Source organism: Nicotiana sylvestris, chromosome 4 (genome assembly GCF_000393655.2).
Source record: "Nicotiana sylvestris chromosome 4, ASM39365v2, whole genome shotgun sequence".
Taxonomy (NCBI): domain Eukaryota; kingdom Viridiplantae; phylum Streptophyta; class Magnoliopsida; order Solanales; family Solanaceae; genus Nicotiana; species Nicotiana sylvestris.
In genome coordinates, this window is record NC_091060.1 from 45,090,880 (window position 1) to 45,115,116 (window position 24,237).

The 24,237-nt window shown below is 36.5% G+C and overlaps 2 protein-coding genes across 2 annotated transcripts; one reads left to right on the top strand and one right to left on the bottom strand.

The window, feature by feature from the left end:
• Positions 1-14,633: 14,633 nt before the first annotated feature.
• Positions 14,634-15,735, bottom strand: LOC104224088 (uncharacterized). The gene is made up of 5 exons (XM_070171581.1): positions 15,653-15,735; positions 15,482-15,569; positions 15,252-15,376; positions 14,943-15,160; positions 14,634-14,860 (listed from the first exon to the last, which is right to left on the bottom strand). The coding sequence occupies exons 1-5, from the start codon at positions 15,690-15,692 to the stop codon at positions 14,789-14,791; spliced, it is 543 nt and encodes a 180-aa protein (XP_070027682.1). The 5' UTR covers positions 15,693-15,735; the 3' UTR covers positions 14,634-14,788.
• Positions 15,736-16,867: 1,132 nt separating this feature from the next.
• Positions 16,868-20,482, top strand: LOC104224089 (putative late blight resistance protein homolog R1A-10). Its single transcript, XM_009775656.2, has 2 exons — positions 16,868-17,184; positions 17,628-20,482. The coding sequence occupies exon 2, from the start codon at positions 17,828-17,830 to the stop codon at positions 20,480-20,482; it is 2,655 nt and encodes an 884-aa protein (XP_009773958.1). The 5' UTR covers positions 16,868-17,184; positions 17,628-17,827.
• Positions 20,483-24,237: the final 3,755 nt, after the last annotated feature.

Consider the following 24,237-nt stretch of genomic DNA (forward strand, 5'->3'; position numbering starts at 1 on the left):
GGATTTCTGGTGCGCAGACTGTTAAATAGACAGAGTCATATTCTCCTCGATTCAGGGATTAAAACCGGTGACTTGGGACGCCTTAAAATTCCAAGTGGCGACTCTGAAACAAACAAACAAATCCCGTTTCGACTGTCCTTTAATTGGAGAAAACTCCCCACACACCCTCACAGGCGCGGAAAAAGGAGGTGTGACAGCTCTGGCGACTCTGCTGGGGACTTAACCCAGAACCACTGGTTCAGGGTTCAAGAATTCGAGCTTAAAATAATTGTTATAGTTGGCTTTATTTATTATCTGATTTTTTTACATGATATATGCCCAATGTGCTAAATGACACTTTTACCGCTTTAATATTATTTGAATTATGAATATATACAACTGCTACGAAACCCCCTTCTTTCTGAGTCTTCTAAATTTATGGTGCACACGTGCGCGTGGCCCACCTTTCTGTTAAAGTCATACCAAATAAGACGAAGTTGGGACAAGTAACTAGGCCGGGTAGACTTTCGTGCTCCCGGTACGTTGCCCCCGCTTCGGCTCAAACTGTCCGTTTGGGTAAGCCAGGGCTAGATCAATATGCCTCAGGTTTTTTCACTTAGAATAACTCAGCTTCATGCCGGATCCCTAGTAGGAGCGATTGTTTGCATCACGTGCATTTGACTTTGGAGACTCAACACAGGGGTTGGGTCTGTCTAGGACAGGTGTACCAAAAAAAATGACCATCCTGATGCATCTTACTTGCTGCTACTTGCGCATTTATTTGATCCGGATTTGTGTGTTGACTGACTTTTGAATATCATGAATAATATTTTAAAATTGAAAAAAAGAAATAGCGGTTAGGGAATTGACTGTTTATTTTTGAAAAAAAAAACCAATGCCCAAATACTGTCAAAACACTGCCGAAATTTTGAGAAAATGAAAAAAAAATGTCTTATTAGTTTGTTTTATTAAAACCAAAGAAAAAATAGAAAGAAAAAAAATCGTTGTTCTGTCTTATTTTTCAAAATATATATATATATATATATATATATATAAAGGAAAATAGTTTGTCTTCCCCTGAAAATGACAATGAAAAAGAGTCTTACTTTTAAAATAGTTTTTTTTTATTCGTTTCTGAAAAATTCAAAATAATAAAATAAAAAGAGTCGCGTTGAAAGTGGTTTTATTATTTGTTGCAAATATATATATATATATATATATATATATATATATATATATATATATATATATATATATATAAATCCAAAAAGTTTTTCTTTATTTCCAAAAATGTATATATATCTTTATTTGTTGCAAAAATATTTGTCCTGCCAAAAAGTCTAGAAAAGTTTTTTTAGACTCCCAATTTTCAAAACAAAAAATCCAAAAATATTTTCCATTATTGACTTCTTTAGAAAGTCTTTTTAATTATTAATATATATATATATATATATATATAAATATATATATATATATATATATATATATATAATAAAATAAAACAAATTCGAAAATATTTTCCTTCTTCTTTAAAAATTGAAAAGAAATTTCAAAATTCAAAAAAAAATATTTTTTTTTAGAAAGCATTTCATTTATTAAAGGTAAAATTCAAAAAAATATTTTCTTTCTTCTTAGAATAAGAAAAAACAAAAAAAAATCTTCCTTTTACTTTTGAAATTCTCAAAGTTCAAATCAAAAGAAAATGAATTCTTAGAAGTCTTTCTTTCAAAAAGAAAATCAATCAAAAATTCAAAAAAAATATATATACTTCATTTCTTCTTTCAAAGCAGTTCTTTTACAAATTCAAAATAATAATAATTTAAAATTAGTTTACTTACTTTATTCATGACCTGCCCGAACTACGCCGGTTTGATTCTCACCGGATATGAGATACGTAGGCAACCCTCATCGGGTCCAACCCCCTTTTTTGCTAAAATAGCCAAAAACCAATAAATAGATAAACGTGTCAAAATTTTAATTTTGTCATAAATAAGTCGGGTGGTGTCCAACCTCCCCTTTTGCTAAACAAATAGCCAAAAAATAATATGTCAAATTTTAAGAGTCATAAAGAAGTTGGGTGATGTTGTTTTATCAAGACATAGCCGAATGTTCTCGAAAGGGACGCCGGAAGGCTGACTTTGCATAAACAGCCACCTTTTGGGTCATGTTTAGGATTTTTGGTCCAGTTGACCCACACAGCCTTAAAAAATCTTCGTCCCCGAGGCGCTGAAGGGCCGTGTTTGAAACACCCGGTTTTTATTATAATTTGAAAAAAAAGAGTCAACGGTCAAGTGAATACCGTTTGGATTTTTGGTCAAAATAAGCCGAGCCAGCTTCGACCGCGTCTTAAACCGTTCTTGCCGAAATAGCCTTAGAGTATCTTTCAGTTGTCGAAAGGCTATTTTCGTAAAAGAATGAACAAGTTTGTAAAGTGTCATAAAATAATCCTCTTCGGCATCAAAATTTGGAAGGGGCCACGTTTGCAAAAATAACCGTTCGGTTGCATTTGTCAAATGGAGAAAGGAAGCTGGCCCTTTATTTTTGGAGTTTGTAAATCTTTTGATTAAAATATGTGGGTTGTTTGATTTTCAAGTTTGTAGGTCATCTTCAAACCATTGAAACCCAGTTTGCTTTAATATCAAAATTGATAAAAAATGTTTATTGTTTATTGTCCGAACTACGCAAGGTCTGATTCATGCGGGGTCATGATACGTAGGCAATCTCCATAAGATTCGACCACAACAAAAAAATGAAAAAAAAAAGAAAAAAAAAAGAAAAAAAATCGAAAAAAAAAAGAAAAGAAAAAAATGAATGAAAAAAAATCGAAAAAGAAGAAAAATGAAAAAGAAATGTTGTTAATAATGAGGATCGACTGAGTCCATTCTAACCTGTTTTGAATCGCAAAGAAAGAAGGTGGTTTGTTTGTGGTAAGCCGAAACTACAAGACCCAGAAGCACACTTTGCGGGGATCAGGCTTGATAACAGAAACACTCGAATCCTATTGGGACTTGTTGACTAAGGTTGATAATATTGAAGTTGGCAATGGTCTCGACAATATTAATGCAAAGCTTAGTGGCTAAGATGCCAATTTTGATAAAGTGGGAGGACGCTCCGTTCCTTGGTTAGCAAGAGAGAAGCTTTTGGTGGCTTATTTTGTTGTCATTTCTGTTGTCCGGATTATTATTAGGGTTGTAATCCGAATATTGTCTTGTGTCAAACCTTCTTATCTTTCCAATTTGTCATATCAATTTGTTTAAGTTTTGTCAAGACTGTGTTAGGATTTTATTCTGGTTGTTTTGTTTGTTTTATTATTCAAACCATTTCGCCGGTAGTCTAATACAAAAGCCGGTCTTTTATTATTTCCAGTCATCTTTTTGTTTTATTCCCTTTGTCATTTTTGTTCAATGCCGATTCTAGGGACATGACATGCGCACACAGTTTGGGCCTAGTCTTTAAAGTTAATCATAAAACCCCGGAAAGAAAATCAGAGCATTTAAAGGAAATAAGAACGGTTTGAGATTATTTGAAGCCCGAATCATGTGGAACTGGGGCAAGTAAAACATAAAGAATACCGTTAAATGCAAGATTCGCCAAATTAGCATGAGAGTCGTTCATGAGAGTGAGAGTGTCGCCCAGTAGTGCTTTAGAAATTACAAATGAAAAAGCAAGTGTTTAACACAATGTTCAAGTCCATCACCATCGGAAGAGACTATAAATCTATGATCAATTGTGTTGTTTGCACTTGGCATGTTTTAAAGACTGGAATGACGAAGGCATTTTGTTGTGCTACCTAAACACTTTATCATTCGTTACCCCTTTTGAGCCTTATTTATTTTCTTTCATACCCCTCGTTCGGAATCAATAGCAACGACTAGGAAATACGAGCCTGGAAGGTAAAGAAAAAATAAAAAAATAAAAAAATAAAAAGAAAGTCAAATGAAAACAGAGGAATTGGGAACTACGTTTGACCTGATTCCTCAAAGAGGATACGTAGGCGCTTCACGGCTCGGTCATAGGGTGCATAGTGCGCATAATGTGCGTAATATGCATAGTGTAACATAGTATAACAAAAATAAAAATCCCCAAGCAAGAAACTGGGGCAAGCGTCGCGCTTGTAGTAAGCAAAATTGGTTCCGAAGGTTGTAATTTTGAACCCCAAATTTGATTTGTTTTTGAGCCTTTAATACCCTTCCTTCTAAGCCTATCCAAAAAACCACATTACGGTCCAAAGAAAGACCTTCTGACCAGTTTGCAAAAGATGCCAAGTTAGACAAATGAGAGTCTTACCGGTGAACATAACACTCTGTTCCACAACAGAAAGGACTCTAATCTCCAGCAGAGAGAGTCATACCAGCAACACTCCAAATCCCCAACTGGAAAGTGATACAAATGAGAGAGTCTTATTGGTGAAAATCTTTACGGACACCATAAGGCGATGAAAGCTGAGAGAAAAAAACCAAAATGAGAGAGGCTTGATAGTGAAAACCCTTCGAGCACTACAAGTCAAATAATATTGGGAATCAGATGGGGGATAGTCAAGGGAAAATCTTGAAAAACGATTGACGACGAAGGATAGGCCACATGTGCATGTAATGACCATTAGAGTCGGTATTTGCGTTTGATAGGTTTTTATTTATAGTTTCTTTTGTTAAAGAGTCATCTTTTTCCGTTGTCTTTTATTCTATTCCCTTTTATCTTTTCCTTTCATAGAAATTTCCCCAGTAGAGTCTGTTTGGTCAGAACCAGTGGGAAATGACTTCAAAATAGGCCATTGGCTTTCCAAGATAAGATCTGACTAATACATACAAATGGTATAGTCAGCAAGGAACAAGCGCGAGGCCAGCGTCAAAAAAAAGATATCCCCAGCAAAAAGGAATTGACAAAAAGATCAACGAGTGTCAAGAGGGATATCCTTGCCAAAATCAGAGGTTATTAAAACCTCAAGGCCAAGGCCCATGGACAAACAAGGAGAGCAATAAGCATGACTTGGAAAATTCATGCGAGACTAAGAGGTCGGAAAAATGCAAGTCTCCGAGCCATGTCATGAAAGAAGAGGGATATCCCTAGCAGAAAAGGATTATCCCCAGCAAATAATATCGTCCCTGGTGGAATGCAGAGCACGGAAGGAGAAAGGGAAAAGCCATCCCAGTGGAGTATCACAACCAACTACCACGCTTTAAGCTAACAAATTTTGTTTGAGTTAAAACAGGTAAAGGAAATGGCATTGATGTCGGAAATGCATGCCGCAAGAAAGATTGTCAAACTGGGGCAGAAAATTTTCTTTTCAGTTAGAAAATTTTCTGGAAAATCAGGTACCCATTTGGGGAAGAATAAAGATAGCACCAAGGAAGTGGTCTTTGAACCAGGGTTGCCCCCAACATAATAAGTTTCCAATGGAGGAAATTGATCCCCAGCAGACAGAATAAAGGGATGACGCTTGTGCTCAGAAAAGCAAAAAGTCATTATCATCCCCAGCAGCTTCCAGAAGAATGAAGCATCGATTTGAAGGGATAAAATTCCCCAGCAGCGTTATCCTCAACAACGTTATCCCAAGAAGATAACACTTTTATCCCCAGTAGTGTTGAGAGAAAATAAATTCTGAAAAAAAAAATTGAAGGAGGGGAAGAAAGAAGACTCCCGCAGTGGTATTATCCCCAGCAAGCAAGAACAAAGCAGCGCGAAGGAAGGAGAAAAGAAAAGAAGAAATTACGAAGGTAAGTTTCTCAAATCATTGATCTTTACATTTTTCTCCTAGGATAAAAAGTCCTAGTCTGATGAATTTACCTCCCGATACAATCTTGGTCCGATGAAATTTTTCTCCCAAGATAAGATATCAAATCTTAGTCGGATGAATCTTTCTCCTAAGATCACAACAAATGGACCTAGTCTGACGATTTATCTCCTAGAGTCAAAATCTTGGTCTGATGAAATTGTTCTCCCAAGATAAAATCTTAGTCGGATGAATCTTTCTCCTAAGATCACAACAAAATGGACCTAGTCTGACGATTTATCTTCTAGAGTCAAAATCTTGGTCTGATGAAATTGTTCTCCCAAGATAAAATCTTAGTCGGATGAATCTTTCTCCTAAGATCACAACAAATGGACCTAGTCTGACGATTTATCTCCTAGAGTCAAAATCTTGGTCTGATGAAATTGTTCTCCCAAGATAAAATCTTAGTCGGATGAATCTTTCTCCTAAGATCACAACAAATGGACCTAGTCTGACGATTTATCTCCTAGAGTCAAAATCTTGGTCTGATGAAATTGTTCTCCCAAGATAAAATCTTAGTCGGATGAATCTTTCTCCTAAGATCACAACAAATGGACCTAGTCTGACGATTTATCTCCTAGAGTCACAATCTTGGTCCGATGAAATTTTTCTCCCAAGATAAGATATCAAATCTTAGTCCGATGAATCTTTCTCCTAAGATAAGATATCAAATCCTAGTCTGATGAATTTTCTCCTAGGATAATAATTTTTTTTTTTTTAAAAAAAAAGAAGTTTGAATTAAAAAAGAAAAATGGTTGAAGTCAGGAGCCCCCCTAAAGAATGGAATGGCGATATATTGGTTGAAGTCAGACGTCCACCTGGAGAATGAGGATGAAGAAAAAATCAGGCGTCCACCTGGAGAATGAGGATGAAAAATTGAAGAAGAAGTCAGGCGTCCACCTGGAGAATGAGGATGAAAAAAATTAAGAGAAAATCAGGCGTCCACCTGGAGAACAAGGAAGAGCAATGAAAGAAACAGCAATCAGGCATCCACCTGGAGAACAAGGAAGAGAAATGGAAGTATTAGCAGTCAGGCGTCCACCTGGAGAACAAGGAAGAACAGTTGAAGTATCAGCAATCAGGCATCCACCTGGAGAACAAGGAAGAACAGTTGAAATATCAGAAGTCAGGCGTCCACCTGGAGAACAAGGAAAAGCACCAAAACTGGGGCAGAAGATTTTCTGCCATTGTCGAAAATTTTCTCGGAGGAACGAGGAAATCAATTCAAGTTTTAAGAGATAGCAAGACAACACGATTCGAAGAAAAACAGTCGGAGGTAAGACAATTCCAGATTTTGAAAATGGGATCATCCGCCCTCGAATAGGATATTTGGGTTCATCCGCCCTCGAATAGGATATTGTTGGGTTCATCCGCCCTCGAATAGGATATAATGGGTTCATCCGCCCTCGAATAGGATATTTTGGGTTCATCCGCCCTCGAATAGGATATTTTGGGTTCATCCGCCCTCGAATAGGATATTATGGGTTCATCCGCCCTCGAATAGGATATTTTGGGTTCATCCGCCCTCGAATAGGATATTTTGGGTTCATCCGCCCTCGAATAGGATATTTGGGTTCATCCGCCCTCGAATAGGATATTTGGGTTCATCCGCCCTCGAATAGGATATTTTGGGTTCATCCGCCCTCGAATAGGATATTTTGGGTTCATCCGCCCTCGAATAGGATATTTGGGTTCATCCGCCCTCGAATAGGATATTTGGGTTCATCCGCCCTCGAATAGGATATTTTGGGTTCATCCGCCCTCGAATAGGATATAATGGGTTCATCCGCCCTCGAATAGGATATAATGGGTTCATCCGCCCTCGAATAGGATATAATGGGTTCATCCGCCCTCGAATAGGATATTTTGGGTTCATCCACCCTAGAATAGGATATTTCGGGTTCATCCGCCCTCGAATAGGATTTTATTTTAAAGTTGTTGAAGTCAGGAGCCCGCCTGAAGAGAGAAATGGCGATTATTTTCAAAGTTGTTGTTAAAGTCAGGAGCCCCCCCTGAAGAGAGGAATGGAGATAATTTTCAAAGTTGTTGTTGAAGTCAGGAGCCCGCCTGAAGAGAGGAAAGGCGTTTTTTAAAAGTTGTTGAAATCTTGCCAACCTAAAGAAAGGAATGGCGATGTATTGGTTGAAGTCAGGAGCCCGCCTGAAGAGAGGAATGGCGATTATTTTCAAAGTTGTTGTTGAAGTCAGGAGCCCGCCTGAAGAGAGGAAAGGCGTTTTAAAAGTTGTTGAAATCTTGCCAACATAAAGAAAGGAATGGCGATTTATCGGTTGAAGTCAGGAGCCCGCCTGAAGAGAGGAATGACGATTATTTTCAAAGTTGTTGTTGAAGTCAGGAGCCCGCTTGAAGAGAGGAAAGGCATTTTAAAAAGGTTGTTGAAATCTTGCCAACCTAAAGAAAGGATTGGCGATGTATGGTTTGAAGTCAGGAGCCCGCCTGAAGAGAGGAATGACGTTTATTTTTAAAGTTGTTGTTGAAGTTGGGAGCCCGCCCATAGAACAGAGGCATACATTTCAGTCTTTACATTTCAAGCATTGAAGTTGGGAGCCCGCCCAGATAACAGAGGCATACATTTCAGTCTTTACATTTCAAGCATTGAAGTTGGGAGCCCGCCCAGATAACAGAGGCATACATTTCAGTCTTTACATTTCAAGCATTGAAGTTGGGAGCCCGCCCAGATAACAGAGGCATACATTTCAAGTCTTTAATTTTCAAGTATTGAAGTTGGGAGCCCGCCCAGATAACAGAGGCATACATTTCAAGATCAAGTCAGAGGACAATAAAACAGAGGGTTACAATAGGAATCCCCAGCAGGAAACAATAAAATTCCCCGGCACCGGGAAACAGAAGGTTGCAACAAAGAGGTCACAGTACAAACTCAAGTACATGTGTCAAAAGAAGAAAAACACCGGAAGAAATGCAAGCAGACAAGGAAGCAAGGCAACAAAAACAAATTGTACTCTAGCCTAGCTTCTTGTTTTCTTTTAAGCATGGTGTAACAAGGAGATCGGTAAGCAGTGGTAATAGCATGCAACAACAGTAACAATGCAGTCCCACGGTAGTCCCAGCTACCAAAACTTCCCGAACTACATTGACCTGATTCCTGTTTAGCCCAGGATATGTAGGAAACCTTTGAAGCAAAGGTTCGGTCAAATCTTTTTCAAAAAAATGCTTCACACGGAGTACTCGGATGGGCAAAAATCGCTCGCTTTATCTTTGCACGAAAACCCTTCGTGTCTTCGGGCAAAGAGGGGCAGCTGTAAGCACGTGATTTTTGCCCAATATGAGAATTACTCCCAAAAAATTCAAAAATAAAATGATTTTTCTTTGGTGTGCAATTTTGTGATATTTTGTGATATTTTGAATAATTATTTGTATTTGTCTGTGCGTGTTTATTTGCTAAATTAATAAAAAATACAAAAATATGTCGCATTTTGCATGTAGGATTTAATTCTACAATTGTTAGTAATTAAATTTGTTTTACAAAAATTAAAAATTACAAAAATAGGCATCGTTTGCATTTTTAGCATTTAATGTCCAAATATACAATTTTATGCTTAATTAATACTTAATTGTGCGTTAATTGTTATTGGGAGTTAATTTGCGCTTTTATAACTTAATTTAGTTCTTAATAATAGTTTAAGTATTTTTATAATTTAGTTTTAGAAAAATAAAAGAAGAAAAGAGAGCGAAAATATAAAGAAAGTCGGAATTGGGCCTCTTCTTCAATTTCAAGCCATAGGCCCAAAAAATGGCCCAATCTTCCCTACGACCCAGTCCATTTCGAATTGGGTCGACCCAGTCCATAACCTAAAAGACCCAAATCCCTTTGTCTTACATTTTACAAAAACAAAGCAAAAATTAAAGGAAGAAAACCCTAAAAAGTCTAAACCATCCGCCCCCCCTCTCCTATCTTCTTCTTCTTCCTCAAGCTCACCTCCCTCCCAACCATGGCTGCCCGGCAACCATCCTCCAAATGATCAGCCCAAGTGCCAGAAAACCAGACCCCTCCACCGTCCGCCATTGACGAGCAACGTTGTTGCTGTGTTTTGCTCGTCGACCAGCTCAAACCTTACGACCAAACACTCCTGTCGCAGTTGCTTCATCGTCAACCTCCCCATCGCTGTTTCTGCCGATGTTTATTCTTCTCCCCGTCGTCCCCCTCAACGGACAGCTGCTGCCACTATCGTTGTTGCGTTCCATCTTCTTCTGCCATCTACTACGTCCAGCCATGGACGAGCTTCGACGTCGACCATGTCGTCGTCCATGGCTGTCCGCGCCGTGCTGCTGCTCGCCGCTTCGGACTGCTGCTGCTTCACGTCGTCTCCTTCGCTGCTGCGTACTGCCATCGACGAGCCCATGAGTTTGCCGTTTGGTTGCTCACCATTGTACTGTTGTTGACGACGCAAGGCAGTCCGGTTAAAGTCCGGCAAAGGTCGAGGGTTTTTCGTCAAGTTCGTTGTTTGTTTGGTCGTTGTTCGTCTTTCGATCCGGTTAGTAGTTTTTGAGTTTTATTTTGACCGTATTTTGTTTTGATATTTTCGAATCTAAAATCAACAAATGTTTGTTTTGTTTATCGTTTGAATTAATTTTTAGTTCATGTTCATGTGTTGTTTGTTAAATTAATTTTCAGATTTTAAAATGGAAGTTTAATTTGTTGTTTTCATGTTTGTATTATTGTTTAAGTGAGTATTTGTTAGTCTAATGTTTGTTAGATTCAAATTGAAATTTAATTAACTATTTCTTCAATTTGTTTCATGTGTTTATGTATTGTTAGAAATTGTTAATATTGTTAAATTCAAGCTTAAGTTCATAATTGTTTATTCGTCGATCTTGTTATTTGTCTAAAAGAATTTAGTTGTGTTTAGAGAAATATGTTGGTTTAATCGTTTAAATCCATCATGTTTGTTGTTTAAAATAGATTTAATTCATGTTCATACTTTGTTTGATTGTTCTTGAATCCGAAATTTGTATAGCTTGATTTCTTGTTTACCATTTGTGATTATTTCTTGAATTTGTCTCATAAAGTTTAATATAGGAATTGTTGTTGTAATGTTGTTAGAGTAGTTGATTTTAAGTTCAATATGATTGAAGTTAGAAATCTAAATATACTTGTTTGTTGTAGTTGTTGAATCCGAAAATAGGATTGTTTGTTGCTAAAATATTGTTCAAATCAAATTTTAGTTGTTCTTTGTTGTTCAATTTGTGTTCATGTGAGTTGTTGTTGAAATGTTGTTGAAATCATGTTCATGTGCTTTGTTGTTGAAATGTTGAAGAAATCATGTTCATGAAATTTGTTGTTTGAACATTGTTAGAAATTAATCATATTGTCTATATTTTGGTTAAGTTTGATTAAATGATGTGTTATAGCTGATGGGTAGTTTGGTAATTTGTAGTACGTTCAGGGGTAGTTTGGTAATTTCAGTAAGGTCGTGAGGGGTAGTTTAGGAATTATACATTTTGTAATTGTTTATTTGAAGCATGGGGGACAAAATGAAATGGGGTGGGTGGTGATATGATTATTTAATATAAAGGGGGGACAAGATTTAATTTAAAGGGGGAATCTTGCATTATTTTATGTTAGGCATGGGGGACAAAATGAAATGGGGTGTTGTGATATGTTTATTTAATGTAATGGGGATGAGTGGGAAGATAATGGGTTAGGTAGAGAAAAAGTATTGATTTTAATTGATTAAAAGATTTATGGGATGGGATTATATATATGAAGTCTTGAACACAAGACAAGGCAGAATATAAGAGAAACATACACGAGACAGAGAGAGAAAAAAACGGGAGAGAGAAACAAATCTGAAAATAAGAGAGAGAGAAAAGGGCTGAACATTTAAAAGATAGAAAATTCCGAAAAATATTTAAGCTTTCAAATAAAAAAAAACTAAAAAATCTTCTGCTTTCTTTCTTTGTTTGAAATTAGTATTAATGGTTGTTGTTTCATTCAAAGCTTAAAGCTTTTGTTTTTGGGATTACTACTCCACCGGTCTGTTACTGGGTTGTTACTGTTGCTGGGCAGTTGTTGCTGTTACACTGTTATTACTGTTGCTGATTTTCATCTTCATTTTCTTTTGCTTCCAATATCAGGTACATATCTTTTAAACTCATGTTGTGAAGAGCTTCAACATGGCAAGTAAATGAAGTTTGGAATTATAAGGATGTCTTTTACTCATTTAAATTTTATTAGTTTAAGTTTCAGTTTTGTTTTAGTTGGTTAATATAGTATTAAATCAATTGGTAGATTAGTTCTCTTTCTTAATAACAAATGGCTTAGTTATTTTAGGAACGCGATCAACTCATTTCTTTTAATATATGAAATAATGTCAATGATTTTTTACAAAATATAGAGTTAGTTTTTGCAAAGTATTCGCATAGGCAGAATATAAGAATTGGTTTATTTATCTCAAACTCAATCTTCGTAAGCAAAATTAACCAAACAATTATAACCTCGGACTAAAAACAAGTGGTGTAAAAGAAGGATGGGATTTATAGATTGTAACATTTTAAGTCAAAAAATGTGTAAATAGCGTTTGCTCCAAATATAACAATGAAAATTCTTCAAAAAAAATATTACTTCATTTATTAAATCAATTGTTTTCCTAAGTTTTATACGCAATTCGCTTTTTGGGTAGATAAATATTGTATTTACCATAAAAATGGTAGTATTAATCACACGTTGTTTATTTTTATTTTATTTTACTCTTTAAACTCATGGTTTTTGAGGAATATAATTCACACGTAAAAATATAATTTGCGGTCAACACTTAATGAATTGTGAATTCTTTTCAAGGAATTTAGAGGCATCTCAAATAGTGATTTCTCATGACTCTTACATTTAAAAATAGATGGATGCAATAAACATTTGTAGAGAATTTATATTACTGTCAAGAATATTTGCATAATTAAGGATGCGTTCGCGTGACTTGATTATACTTCTAAAGGCGATTCGGATTATGCGTTCGCGCAACTTCGAGCAAATTTTTACTAAAAAGAGATTTCTCGGAGAATATCATTATTAATTTCATAAAAACCCGAGATGTGATGTTCACTACTTAATTATACCAAAGGGCGAATGTTCTTGATTTTATTTAAAGCATAATTTCGAAAATGATTATTTTAATAAAAATATTATCTATATTATTGTGTACACGTGCGCGTGACACAACTCCGCATGTTTTAAAAATATAATTTATAACACGAATATACGTACGCGTGATTCGATTCAAAGAAGGGTCTTTAAATCTAAATAGAAGCGGTAACAATAAAATCATGCAATAAAAATGTATTTAACAAATCAAAAATAATCAAGCCGAATATAACAGTTGAGCGACCGTGCTAGAACCACGGAACTCGGGAATGCCTAACACCTTCTCCCGGGTTAACAGAATTCCTTATCCGGATTTCTGGTGCGCAGACTGTTAAATAGACAGAGTCATATTCTCCTCGATTCAGGGATTAAAACCGGTGACTTGGGACGCCTTAAAATTTCAAGTGGCGACTCTGAAACAAACAAACAAATCCCGTTTCGACTGTCCTTTAATTGGAGAAAACTCCCCACACACCCTCGCGGGCGCGGAAAAAGGAGGTGTGACAATGTGCATTTCAATTAAGTGACTATTAGCTTTGCGGAAAGAGTTGTAGTATACTAAGTTTTACTAATTGTTCAACTCTTAAACTGGTTTTTCGCTTTGAGACAAAAAAATAGACGAAGTAAATAAATTATCAAAGGATTGTTTCAGCAAGAGACTTTATCCATCATGTACAGTAATTATGCTTTCTTGATGAATGCAATACACCTAAATTGAAGGAGAAGCGGCAACATTCGCTCCAAAATCATGAGTTTCCAATTTAACCGTCACTGCACCGAAAATATAAGTTACCAATTTAATAAATGGATTATATCTTCAAGAAACTACTCTGGTGCCATAACAAAGAGGTAGAAATCAAATCAAAACAAACTTCAAAACATAGTTGACAAACCGAACTCAAGTTTTTCAGTGAAGAAGCCAGCACTTTTCATATTCTAAAGTGGTGTGAATGACCAACAACTTTGACAGGGTTCTTCGCAGTCTTACAAACAACCAAACAAAAAGCTAAAAAGAGGACCAAACAGTTTTATTTAAGCACACACAATATGCTATAACCAACACTAAAGACTCTACTATTTGCATTTTTTGGTGTCTTCATCACTAAACTCATCGTCGTCTATGATTATGTTTCTTCTCTTTCTATTCGTAACACCATCATTGACATGTTGATCTTCATCAGAGTCTTCCAAGTTATCGAATGTGACATCAGCAGCCTATTTGGTTTTGAAAAAGAAAAGCTCACATACCTATTAAACATACATACATACATACATATATGTATGTATATATGAAACATACATACATACATACATACATACATACATACATACATACATACATACATACATACATACATACATACATACATACATACATACATACATACATACATACATACATACATACATACATACATACATATATATGAAAGTCCAATATAATTATGGATTAAAAGTTTCATATACACAGTGCCTTCTTATCTTTCCTCGATTGCTATTGTATTTCCAAATTCTCAACTGGAACGAAAACCTTTGATACGGTAAAATTTTCAAGCCCCTCTTGTAAATTATAATTGTTTAATTTTAGCTTGAAAATAAATTCTTTTTTGCAAAGGCTTTGGATTTGGATAGGTACATCATTGTTATCTGATGGCAGCCTGTTTAACAACTTGTGGGCTGATGTATCAAGTAGCTTCTCTGCAATCGGATTAAATAGGACAACATTGCTCTGCCTAGTTTTGTCTTTGACTTTTAGGTGTATCTTATACCTTGTTTTACATAATAAGTTAGTTTAAATAATAACATGAATCAAATTCACATTAGAGATTGGTTCCTTACTTCACCAAAGAAAACTTGCATTCTTTGTTTCAAATATGGCAAATATAGACACCATTTTCAGCTTCGATCTTCTTTGAGCACGCATTTCATGAAATATAGTACCAACCAAAATGGTTGTCTATTTTTGTAATCTCTCCCCTCATGGTAACAATGTATTCCTACCATTTAAAAAATTATGTATTAGAAGCATATTGCAATTTTGAGAAACAGAAAACTCAAGAAGCAAAATAGGGAAAGAACCTCTAATTCAGGACTCCAGTCGCAATCCAACAACTTCTTGATGTTCATCCTGTTAAAAAACATTTCTTCCTCAATCGAAATGCTATTAACATTAGAACGTTCAATAGTTTGTACTCCAGCAGAGACGGTTGCAAACTTTTGGATCAAAGAAGTTATGTAGTCTACATTGAGATTTACAAATATTTTGCTTGCGTAGCTGGTGGCGAAGCTAACCTCACCTATTGATAATGAATGCAATAATGAATATTTTATTCTAATATTCAAAGTAACAGAGTATATAACTTTAATCATTAAATCTAAAACAATTACCACGGAATTCTTTAACTGTTGTAGCGGTTACTATCACGATATACGGGCCAGAATCATTCTTGTACAAATAAGGATCGAATTTCTCACCAAATTCTTCCCATAAAGTAATTTTTGCTTTGACAGAACTACAACAGAAATATGGATTGAGGAAGAGGAATTGAAACATAATCGGAAATGAAAGTTCTGGAGGATTTACAAATTAAACAAACATAAAATGAAAAGCGACTCACTGATTAGTAACAATTTGAATGTCCCTTTTTTTCCACCTCGAGCCAACAATCTCCATGTCTCCAACTCCGCACAAATAGCCCACCACATCTTCAAATGAAGAGCATAAAGCAGTTATTTAAGAATCACATGGATATTTAAAAAAAAGATAGCAAAAATTATAATGAATATACCTGATAACACAGTGTTATTGTTCACCCTTGAGTCGATCATATCTGGTGTGATAAACTGAAATCCATTTATAGGAATACTAACATCTTCTTTTAGACTCTTGACAACAGTTTTAAGTAAGAAATTAATTTTAAAATTACTTTCAACAGGCCTATATCTACCACTATTTTCAACAACTTTGAATTTCTTGATAACAGACAAAGAACCTTCAGTCAACTTATCCTTAAACTTGTTATATAGTTTCTTGTTGATTGTAGCATGCATCAAATTTTCCTGATAAAAGAAAAGAGTTAAGTATTTTGAGGTTAAAAGCTACAAAGAGAATCTACATATAAAAGATTAAGAATCATATATGTACCTTTTCGTCAATAAAGATCATATCCAAGCCAATTAACTCTCCATTTTTCTTGGGATTAAAAGATTCCCACATTCTACAAATTCTAACCCTTATCAACCAATCATCCCTCTGAAGACCCAACTCTAAAAGAAAAGAGTATGTCATTCTAAGAAAATAATGAGAAGCAAGAGAAAGCAAGCAAGTTACAGTATGAACAACAGTCACTACCATCTATATATAGTCCATCAAAATAGAGTATCAGTAGGCACAAGATTAATCATCAATTTAATAATCAGAAGTTAATACACATTAAATATCATTGCAATTAGAAATTATGAGGATGAATGGAGAATTATTAGGAGAAGATAGTTGGAAAAATTAAACGGCTATACCATGCCATGAACTGAAGAAAGACTGGGAATTTTACCTTAGATGAAACTCTGACCTTTGAGGGAAGAGTTGGTCAGAACGTGGGGAAGAGGAAACAAAACGTATATGTGCACTTTTATTGTGCAAGGATAAAACAAAACGGCTATTGGGCCTGTTTAGCACTCCTCTGTTTCATATAATATGAGGTCGTTTGACTCGGTACGGAGTTTAAGAAAAAAAAAGTTTCTTGAAACTTGTGGTCTTAAAAGCTTAAGGGGTAAAAAGTGTGTGGGCCATGACATTTGTGGGGCTATAAAAGCTTCTCATTAAGGGTAAATAGGTAAAATAAAAGAGTTTAAAGTTGAATTATTTTCAAATTTAAAAATGTGTCATTTATTTTTAAACAGACTAAAAAGGAACGTACATTGTTTAATATGAAATGAAGGGAGTAGCATTTATTATTTTTAGTATTGGGCTAATAAATAATTTTTACAAATAAATGGAGTGAAGGAGTGAAATAACTGGAAAAATTAGAAAAAGTATAAATCTGAAAGGTCCGAGCGACAGTCGAACAGAGAAAATAGAAGAACCACGAAAAATTAGAAACTCGACCAAAACTGGAAGAACAGGGGTTTGAACTCAAACCGGGAGATCGATTAGAAACTTAATAGGCAACAGCACCGCCGCAAAATAGTGTAGATATGGTGTTTGTGAAAATGGGTAAATGGAGAGGTTTTTTGTCGAATCTGTTTTCAGTGAAGAAAAAGTTCTTTCATGGGAAGGAAATGTTCATAGTGGTGTATTTCAACGGAAAAGATGGTGATTGAGGTAGAAAGTTATGAAGGCGAGCTTCAGTGTATTCCTATTATGCAGTGTGTGTGTATGTGTGTGTGAGTGAAGAATTGAGTGAATTTCTTGCAAGTGTGTGTGTGTGAATTGGTATTTTTGTTACATCGCTTATGATTACTGTGACATTAGATAATTTTGCAATTACAAGCTACCTCCAAGGAATGACAGATAAGTATAATAGAAAATCAAGAATCTTTCTTGAGTTACTTTGTTCCAGTTCAGTGGTTAACAGATTAAACAGTATATGCAATGTAGAAATCAATAATTAAATCAAGATTTATGGCGTAGAAAAATGAACTCTCACATGGTTGTACAAGGTATTTTAGTGAGCTTAATTAAAGAGCCTTAATCTGCGCTCTCGTGCTTCTGAAAAGGCAATGTGTATTTGACTAATTCTGATGCTTTTGTTTCTTCTGTGGCAGATAAAAACAAAATTTCTCAAACTCATACCTACTCCCTTTGCCGGCCTGGCCCCCGAAAACCAATTGAAAATTCCCACGAAAAAGACCGATTGTGTGAGGGATTTGAAGCACTCATTCATTTCCGGAGTTCCTTTTGTTGGACTCGTACTATTTTTCTTGGTTCTTCAACTCGAGAAAACCTCAAATAGATCAAGAGAAAGATGGCTTATGCTGTTATAACTTCCATTTTGACAACTATAGAGCAAGTCTTCCAATTCAATCCAAGATTGATTTCTGAAAGTAGAGAATCCATTGATTCACTTTATGGAACACTTTCTATCTTACAAGATTTCCTTGAGGATACGGGAAACTGGATCAATGATCAAGATGCATTGAAACTCTTGGAAAAGAAGATCAGAGATGCAGGATATAAAGCAGAAGATACAATTGATTGCTGCCTAAGAAGAATCCATGTGGCTGATACTGATCATGAACAGAACAACGCCCGTCGTAAGTTTTATGACGAGTTACAGGAAATAATAGAAGCAATGGATTCCATACAAGGAGATGTGATGAAGTTCAAGAATGTCCACAAACGTATCAAAGATGTGCCAGCAACAACTTATTTACCTCCCCGCTCACCTGGGCGTGTCTTGGATGAGGAAAATACTCTTGTTGGGATGGAGGATGTCTTCAACAACATAAGAGATCAGCTCTTTGGACAAACACCAGCATTGAATGTTGTTTCAATTGTTGGTATGGGCGGTATCGGTAAGTCGACTCTTGCTAGAAGTTTATTTAATCATCCATCAGTATCCCGACGTTTTGATATTTCTTCATGGGTTACTGTTTCTCAAGCATATAATGCAAAGGAAATGCTTTTGGATGTCCTAAGCTTCGGTATTCTAGATGGGAAGGCAATGTACCGCAATACGAGCGAAGATGAATTATTGGACCAAGTGCGTAGAAAATTGAAAAGGAAGAGGTATTTGATAGTTTTGGACAATATATGGACTATAGAGGCTTGGGACGAAGTACGAAGATCATTTCCCGATGATGAAAATGGAAGTCGCATAATGATAACTACTAGGCTCCTCGAAGTAGCTAATTGTGCTAGCAATGATTTCTCTCCTCATCACATGCCTTTGCTTAGTCTTGAAGATAGTTGGAAATTACTATCTCTTAAGGTTTTTGGAAATGAAGATTGCCCTCCTCAGCTTGAGGAAGTAGGAAATCAGATAGCGAAACAATGTCAAGGGCTAGCTCTCTCAATTGTTGTCATCGCTGGGCTTTTGTCAAAGATCAATAGGACACATGACGAATGGCAACAAATTGCTGATAATGTGAATTCCCACATAGGTTCAACCTCCCGGCAGTGTTTAGCAATATTAGCTCTGAGTTACAACTACTTGCCTTGTAGCTTGAAAGCTTGCTTTCTTTATATGGGGGTTTTCCTTGAAGATGCAGAAATTCCTACAGATACATTGATTAGAATTTGGGTAGCTGAGGGTTTTCTGAAGACAATTTGCCATAAAAAGCCAGAAGAGGTAGCAGAAGAGTGCCTAGAGGATCTAGTTAGCAGAAGTTTGATTATGGTCAACAGTCGAGGATGGGTAAGCGGAAAAATTAGAACTTGCAAGATTCACGACCTCATTCGGCTATTATGCTTGAGAAAAGGAAAAACCGAGAAGTTTTTTCATGTCATAAATGAATGTTACGAAGTGTCGTCAGAAGGCGTGGAGAGTGAACACCGACTATTGTTGTATGAAGATGCTGTGCAAAACCAGAATCTCGGCCTACAGGAAGGTAATCTGGATTCAGTTCGTACCATCTTGTGCATCTGTGAACCGTGTACTTCTATGCTCGAATTTGAATACTACAAAATAGTGGATACTCATTTTCAGCTGCTAAGGGTATTGGATGTACTAATGATTCTCTTTCAACTTTTTCCCACTGAGATAACACAATTAGTACATTTAAGATATCTTGCTTTTACCACCGGTGGCGATGTTCCAACATCAATTTCTAATCTGTGGAATCTACAGACATTGATTGTTGAGCCAACTGAAAATCAATTATCCTGGCCAGTAGAAATTTGGAAGATGTCAAGTTTGAAATATTTCCAGTCTGGGGGAATGAGTATGCCCGTGCCTGCTCCTCCAAAGGCACAACATATTTTGGGTTTAGAAAAGTTCAAGAAACTTTCACTAAACGAAGCTTCTTCCAACTGGGAGGAAATTTGTATGGCTGTCCCGAACGTAAAGGAATTGGATGTTATTATCAATTTAGATATACATCCTAATGGATGGAATGATTTTATTGGTAGTCTCATATGTCTTGTTGATCTCCAGAAGCTAAGCATTCAACTAAAGGTTTCGTCGCATCCACTGTTTTTTATAAGGCGGCCTGCTCAGCTGTGGTACGTGTTCCCAGAAAACCTCAAGAGTTTGACACTTGTAGCGACACATCTAGAGTGGACAGATATGCCAATGCTTAGCAGCTTACCCAACCTTGAGGTACTCAAACTAGAATTTTATGGTTTTGAAGGGAGCAATTGGAATCTAGATGAAGGGGGTTTCAAGAAACTCAAGTTGCTACACATTCACCAGACGAGATTGGTGCACTGGCAGGCAGCCAGTGATAGTCTTCCAGTTCTAGAGTATCTAGTCCTAATGTTTTGCTCTGAATTGGAGGAGATTCCTAGAGTTATCGGAGATATTCCCACATTAAAATTGATTGACTTGCATTACTGCAGCCAAGCTGCTGTTACTTCTGCAGGGGAAATTCTAGAAGAGCAAAAAAGCATTGGAAATGAAGTTCTTGTGGTTACTGTATCCCCTGATCGCCCTCCTTCGCTGGAAACTTACTATGTGTGAATAGGTAAAAGTAATTTCTTTATGTACATAAATGTTGAATCCTTGTGGCTTCTTTATGTGTTTACTTCTCTAAATTTTGAATCCCCTTAGTGAATGTTCTGGCTCGCCACCGCTTGTGGTCCATGCCTACGGAGATTGAGTTTACTCTAAAATTATGAGCTCTGGAGACTTTTACTGTGCGTAGTTTTTCTTTTTCTTTTCCAATCAGATGACTTCCCTGGTATTGCTTACTAAAAAGTTGCTATTGCTTCTGCCTATGGCCCAGATGTGATGCATAATTACAATCAGATGGGTGTGAGTGAATGTACATATATACTCTAGTTTATCTTCTCCTTTCTAAGTTTACTTCATTTGTTTAGTTTCTTTTTCATGCATATCTCATGAGGTTTGCTGGCACAGAAGGCAGATAACAATGGCCAACAACTTCCTTTTTATAATATATGAATTATCTTAGGTTAAGTGCTACACCCTCCGTTTCAATTTATGTGAACCTATTTGATTGGGCATGAAGTTTAAGAAAAAAAGAAGACTTTTGAACATATAATTTGTGTGGCTGTAAATCATTACATAAAGATAAATTGTTTCCAATTATGGAAAGCTATCATTTTTTGGCATGGACTAGAAAGGAAATAGGTTCACATAAATTGAAAAAGAGGGAGTATTACAGATAATTTATTGAGAGGGTTTGCTCTTCACGGTCCTTCCAAATGTTTCTGCTGCTCGAACAGCTCAAATGAAACTATCAAACACCAATTTTGTGAAGGAGAAATGGCTCGAAATGTTTGGAAGTATTTTTCTAATGCTTGTGGCATCACTGTGAGGAATTTTTCTATCAGATCTATGGTGATGTGTTGGTGGTTTACTAAGCCTAGAAACAAAGTCATGAACTTTTCTTAAGGTGCCTTCCCTCTGTTTTATTATGGGAAATCTGGAAGCACATATGTGCTTTCAAATATGATGATGTTAGGAGTACTTTTAGGGGTCGTTGGGTGTGAGGTATAAGAAGGTATAAGGGTGGTATAAAAATTTAATACCATCTTAATATTCTGTTTGGTTAGCAAATCAGGTATAAGTTATCCCGGTGTTAATTTTAATAATGGGATAACTTATACCTTATAGAAGGTGGGGTAATTAGCACCGGTATAACTTATAGTTTTTTCTTAGAAATTATGTCATTGTCATTCTTAATACAACATACCAAACAATAAATAAACAACAATCCCAGCATAACTAATCCCAACATAACTTATATCAGTATAAATCGTATTCCAACCAAATGACCCCTTAGAAGAGTCATTGACACCAATTTAGATATCAAGTTAGTAAGACGGATTAAGCCAAGTTTATACTTCATTTTAAATTGAATGTTAATAGCTGTAGTAAAGGTAATCCAGGTAGTGCAAGTGGGGAAGGATGTTATAATCTCAAATATCACACAATAATTCAAAGGAAACTAACTGGATTTCTATTAAAGAAAAGTACTTGCAAACTATAAACAACAATAACTAAAGAGATAAGGAGAAATGAGCGGGGAAGGAAACAGAATAGAAGTTGGCAATAGAGGAACTGAGACGAAGAGGATTAGGAGAGATTCTATCAAATTCAACCTACTACTACTATGCTACCAATATGCTATTTAACTGATTCCCACACATTGCTATTTAACCGTATTCCCCACTACCCATTACAGTTCATCCATGTTTCCTACTACACAGGTTTCCACACGTAGTCCTTCAATCTTTGGGCTGGTCGTTTATTTCGTTTGCTTCTCCTCAGCAGTCCAGTCTGCCCATCAGATTGTTCTCGTGTTGGCCCATCATCCATGTTGTCATCTTGCCCAATATCAGTCATGACAATACCCCCATCGCCGCTAAGAACCTTGTCCTCAAGGTTCTGTGACAAGTTCTGATAAGTGTCATGCAGTTGCAAGGGCGTAATCTAGTTTTCAGGAGTGCCAATGCAAGGACGCAACATGGAGATATGAAAAACAAGATGTATGCGAGCTTCCTCTGGCAAATCAAGTTTGTAAGCAACTTCGCCAATACGTTGAAGCACCTTAAAGCGACCAAAATACCGTCGTCCCAACTTATGATGGCGTTGCAATCTTACAGAATGTTGCCGGTAAGGTTTCAACTTCACAAAGACCCAATCACAAACTGCAAATTCCATATATCGCCTCTTGCGATCCGCAAAGTCCTTCATGCGTTGTTGTGCTTTGAGTAGTTTATTCTTTAGCAAATCCATAACTTCATCTCTTTGAAGCATGTACTGTTCCACCAGAGCATTAGAACTACTCCCAAAGACATAACGCACCATAGTAGGAGGCTCCCGGCCATATAGAACTTGAAATGGGGTCATCCCAGCTGGTGTTTGGTACGCAGTGTTATACCAGTATTCAGCCCAAGGCAGCAAGGGAGTCCATTCGTGGGGGTTGTCGGCTACAAAACAACGTTAGTACTGTTCTATACATTTATTGAGGGCCTCGGACTGTCCATCAGTATGGGGATGGTATGCAGTGCTCATAGAAAGAGTTGTTCCTTGCAAACGATGTAGTTCCTTCCAAAAAGAGTTCATAAAGCGCGGATCTCTATCCGTGACGATAATCTTAGGATGGCCATGAAGTCTGATTATTTCAGAAGCAAATACTGCAGCAACAAGGAGGGGTTGAAGAAGTCCAGCCGGTTGTTTGAGAATATCTTTCATCTGTTGGCAAGTTTGGTAGGAAGCCACAAAGGTCTGTCCGTCTTTGCGCATTCCTTTCCAAAAAAAAAAAAATTGAGGCCAATCGATGAAAAGTCCGGGCGACACCAGCATGACCACCGACAAGTGATGAATGAAATTCTTTAAGGAGATGAAGACGCAATGAAGAATCAGAAGGAATCACTAGTCATCCTCGAAACAATAAAAGGTCTTCCTTGAAAAGAAAATCAGAAGAATTTGCAACAGATGAAGCCAGGTGTGTTTGCCAATCTAACAACTCAGGATGGGAAGAATTTGCTTGCCATAATTCCTTCACCAAATCAAACGAGCGACCCGAGATAGCCAAAATTGAGCAAAATGGTGCCGAGATAGAGCATCCGCCGCCAAATTGGTACGCCCAGGCTTGTAGATAATAGAAAAATCATATCCCATTAGCTTACCAATCCATCGTTGTGGTTTCGGAGTTTGTATGACCTGGTCAGTGAGATTTTTGAGAGCCTGCTCATCTGTATAAATAACAAAACGTCTCCCAAGCAAATAGTGTCGCCACTTACTCACAACAACATGAGTAATGGCAAACATCTCTTGATGATAAGCGTGTTGGGAATAAACCCCCACAGAAATAATATTCACGGTAACAAATTTGAATAATAATGTAGCACCGAGATACGGTAATTAACAAGAATAAAAGAGTAATAACGATACCAAGATTTTTACGTGGAAAACCCTTTTAATAAGGGAAAAAACCACGGCCCCGAGAGAAACAACTGATATCACTATAGTAAGGAATTTTACACTTTGTAGGTCCGAGTAAAATACTCCAAAGACCACTACAATACTCAAAAGAAATAACCCTCTTTTGATATTCCCACCTCACTACAATATCGCTCACTCTCTATTTTCCTCACAGACTATTTTCTTATACCCTGTCTGTGAAACCTCACTCTTTCTTTCTCTCTTTGTTGGTGTGAAGAAATGAGAGTTGAAGCTCTCCTTTTATAGCCAAAGCTTCACTCTCTAAAGCCTACAATATTTGACAATTTACACACACTTTT